This window comes from Monodon monoceros, unplaced genomic scaffold (genome assembly GCF_005190385.1).
Source record: "Monodon monoceros isolate NGI ecotype Baffin Bay Population unplaced genomic scaffold, NGI_Narwhal_1 Super_Scaffold_22, whole genome shotgun sequence".
Taxonomy (NCBI): Eukaryota; Metazoa; Chordata; class Mammalia; order Artiodactyla; family Monodontidae; genus Monodon; species Monodon monoceros.
This window is the reverse complement of record NW_021703779.1, coordinates 96,183,311-96,186,621: the sequence shown is the minus strand read 5'-3', so window position 1 is coordinate 96,186,621 and position 3,311 is coordinate 96,183,311. Positions and strand designations below refer to the sequence as shown.

General features: G+C 45.9%; 1 protein-coding gene across 1 annotated transcript; it reads right to left on the bottom strand.

Moving 5' to 3' along the window:
* Window positions 1–309: 309 nt before the first annotated feature.
* LOC114905863 (cell division cycle-associated protein 4-like) lies at window positions 310–939 on the bottom strand. Its single transcript, XM_029240218.1, has one exon. The coding sequence runs from the start codon at window positions 937–939 to the stop codon at window positions 310–312; it is 630 nt and encodes a 209-aa protein (XP_029096051.1).
* Window positions 940–3,311: the final 2,372 nt, after the last annotated feature.

The window sequence follows — 3,311 nt, the reverse complement described above, 5'->3', positions numbered from 1 at the left end:
TTTAGAAAATTCACCTATCTAAAGTTTGATGAGGCTGGATGAGGAAGGGGGCTGGCATCCTCTGGTGGGGCTGTAGCAGGACACAGACAAGGGCCCAGGGCGGGCACGATGACCGGCCTGCGGAAAAGCCTCCCAGCCAGGAGGGAGGGAGAGAGGGGAGCGGGCCAGATGCTGTTCTGGGTTGTTCTCCTAATGGCAGACAAACCAGAGGCCAGCCCCGGCTGCAGGGTAGTGGGCACCCACACCCGCAGTGCGCCGGCTGTTTCCATCAGCCTCACAAACACATCTGCTATGTGCCCCAGTCACAGCTCAGGTCTCCACCAGGATATCCACCACATGATCCAGCCCGTCCTTGCTCAACTTGGCACTGCCCAGCATGCCAGTCAGCACAGCGTCCAGGTCATAGTAGCAGCCGTCCAGGTCGTAGTAGGAGCCGTCCACGTCGGAAAACAGTTCCTCTAACGCACCGGGGCTTTGACTCTCCAGTGTTTCAAATATCTGGTCGAGCGACTTATGAAGGCTTCCTCTGTTTTCTCGAGGACCATCCCTGCCCCAAACGCCACCCGGAGAGCCTCCAGGAGCCTGTACCGCTGGGACCACGTGGAACTCAGAGGCCAGATCTCCGGGTTCAGGGGCCGGGTGAACCCCCTCCCATGTGCAGCAGCACAGGATCCCCGTGGATACTAGGAGGTCGCGTGACGCCCACCCTGTGGTCTGGGGCACCGGCATGCACCATCTCCCATCCTGGGTCATCTCCTCTTGAATCTGCTGGTCCATGTTGGTGATGAGAAGTGAATGGCACAGGTTGGGCTCCACCAGCATGTGGCATAGCTGGAGCTTGACCAGTGACATGTCCAGGAGCGACTGGTGCTGCAGGCTGTAGGCGGGCGCGGCCTCCTCATCCACCGCACACTTCCTCTTCAGCCTTCGAGCAAACATTGTGCCATCTATGGAAGGGAGCAGCCCATGGGCAGTGCCTGGTCACCCAGAGGCTGTGTCGGTGGGCGGGGTCACGATGATCTCAGAAGGTGACCTGTGAGGGTTTCCCCTCCTCAGACATCTGGCAGCCAGCATCCACTCCGCTTGTGGCACCACTGCCGAGGGAGGGCCCGCTGGGCGGGGCCGCCGGGAGGGGCAGGGCCACTGGGGAGGGGCCTCCAGTATAATTTATTTTTTTAACATCTTTATTGGGGTATAATTGCTTTACAATGGTGTGTTAGTTTCTGCTTTATAACAGAGTGAATCAGTTATACATAAACATATGTTCCCATATCTCTTCCCTCTTGCATCTCCCTCCCTCCCACCCTCCCTAACCCACCCCTCCAGGCGGTCACAAAGCACCGAGCCGATATCCCTGTGCTATGCGGCTGCTTCCCACTAGCTATCTACCTTACGTTTGGTAGTGTATATATGTCCATGACTCTCTCTCGCCCTGTCACAGCTCACCCTTCCCCTCCCCATATCCTCAAGCCCGTTCTCCAGTAGGTCTGTGTCTTTATTCCTGTGTTACCCCTAGGTTTTTCATGACATTTTTTTTCTTAAATTCCATATATATGTGTTAGCATACGGCATTTGTCTTTTTCTTTCTGACTTACTTCACTCTGTATGACAGACTCTAGGTCTATCCACCTCATTACAAATAGCTCAATTTCATTTCTTTTTATGGCTGAGTAATATTCCATTGTATATATGTGCCACATCTTCTTTATCCATTCGTCTGATGATGGGCACTTAGGTTGTTTCCATCTCCAGGCTATTGTAAATAGAGCTGCAATGAACGTTTTGGTACATGACTCTTTGAATTTTGGTTTTCTCAGGGTATATGCCCAGTAGTGGAATTGCTGGTTCATATGGTAGTTCTAATTGTAGTTTTTTAAGGAACCTCCATACTGTTCTCCATAGTGGCTGAACCAATTCACATTCCCACCAGCAGTGCAAGAGTGTTCCCTTTTCTCCACACCCTCTCCAGCATTTATTGTTTCTAGATTTTTTGATGATGGCCATTCTGACTGGTGTGAGATGATATCTCATTGTAGTTTTGATTTGCATTTCTCTAATGATTAATGATGTTGAGCATTCTTTCATGTGTTTGTTGTCAGTCTGTATATCTTCTTTGGAGAAATGTCTATTTAGGTCTTCTGACCATTTTTGGATTGGGTTGTTTGTTTTTTTGTTATTGAGCTGCTTGTAAATTTTGGAGATTAATCCTTTGTCAGTTGCTTCACTTGCAAATATTTTCTCCCATTCTGAGGGTTGTCTTTTGGTCTTGTTTATGGTTTCCTTTGCTGTGCAAAAGCTTTGAAGTTTCATTAGGTCCCATTTGTTTGTTTTTATTTCCATTTCTCTAGGAGGTGGGTCAGAAAGGATCTTGCTGTGATTTATGTCATAGAGTGTCCTGCCTATGTTTTCCTCTAAGAGTTTTAGAGTGTCTGGCCTTACATTTAGATCTTTAATCCATTTTGAGCTTATTTTTGTGTATGGTGTTAGGGAGTGATCTAATCTCATACTTTTACATGTACCTGTCCAGTTTTCCCAGCACCACTTATTGAAGATGCTGTCCTTTCTCCACTGTACATTTCTGCCACCTTTATCAAAGATAAGGTGTCCATATGTGCGTGGGTTTATCTCTGGGCTTTCTATCCTGTTCCATTGATCTATCTTTCTGTTTTTGTGCCAGTACGATACTGTCTTGATTACTGTAGCTTTGTAGTATAGTCTGAAGTCAGGGAGCCTGATTCCTCCAGCTCCGTTTTTCATTCTCAAGATTGCTTTGGCTGTTCGGGGTCTTTTGTGTTTCCATACAAATTGTGAAATTTTTTGTTCTAGTTCTGTGAAAAATGCCAGTGGTAGTTTGATAGGAATTGCACTGAATCTGTAGATTGCTTTGGGTAGTAGAGTCATTTTCACAGTGTTGATTCTTCCAATCCAAGAACATGGTATATCTCTCCATCTATTTGTATCATCTTTAATTTCTTTCATCAGTGTCTTATAATTTTCTGCATATAGGTGTTTTGTCTCCTTAGGTAGGTTTATTCCTAGATATTTTATTCTTTTTGTTGCAATGGTAAATGGGAGTGTTTTCTTGATTTCACTTTCAGGTTTTTCATCATTAGTATATAGAAATGCCAGAGATTTTTGTGCATTAATTTTGTATCCTGCTACTTTACCAAATTCATTGATTAGCTCTAGTAGTTCAGTATAACTTTTAAAAGTATCTTTTAAGTGTAAACATCTTGATAGGGGAAAAAATCCTATTAAGACAAAACCAATTAAAACATTTCCTACCTTCCAGGATGAATCTCAGGCATAAG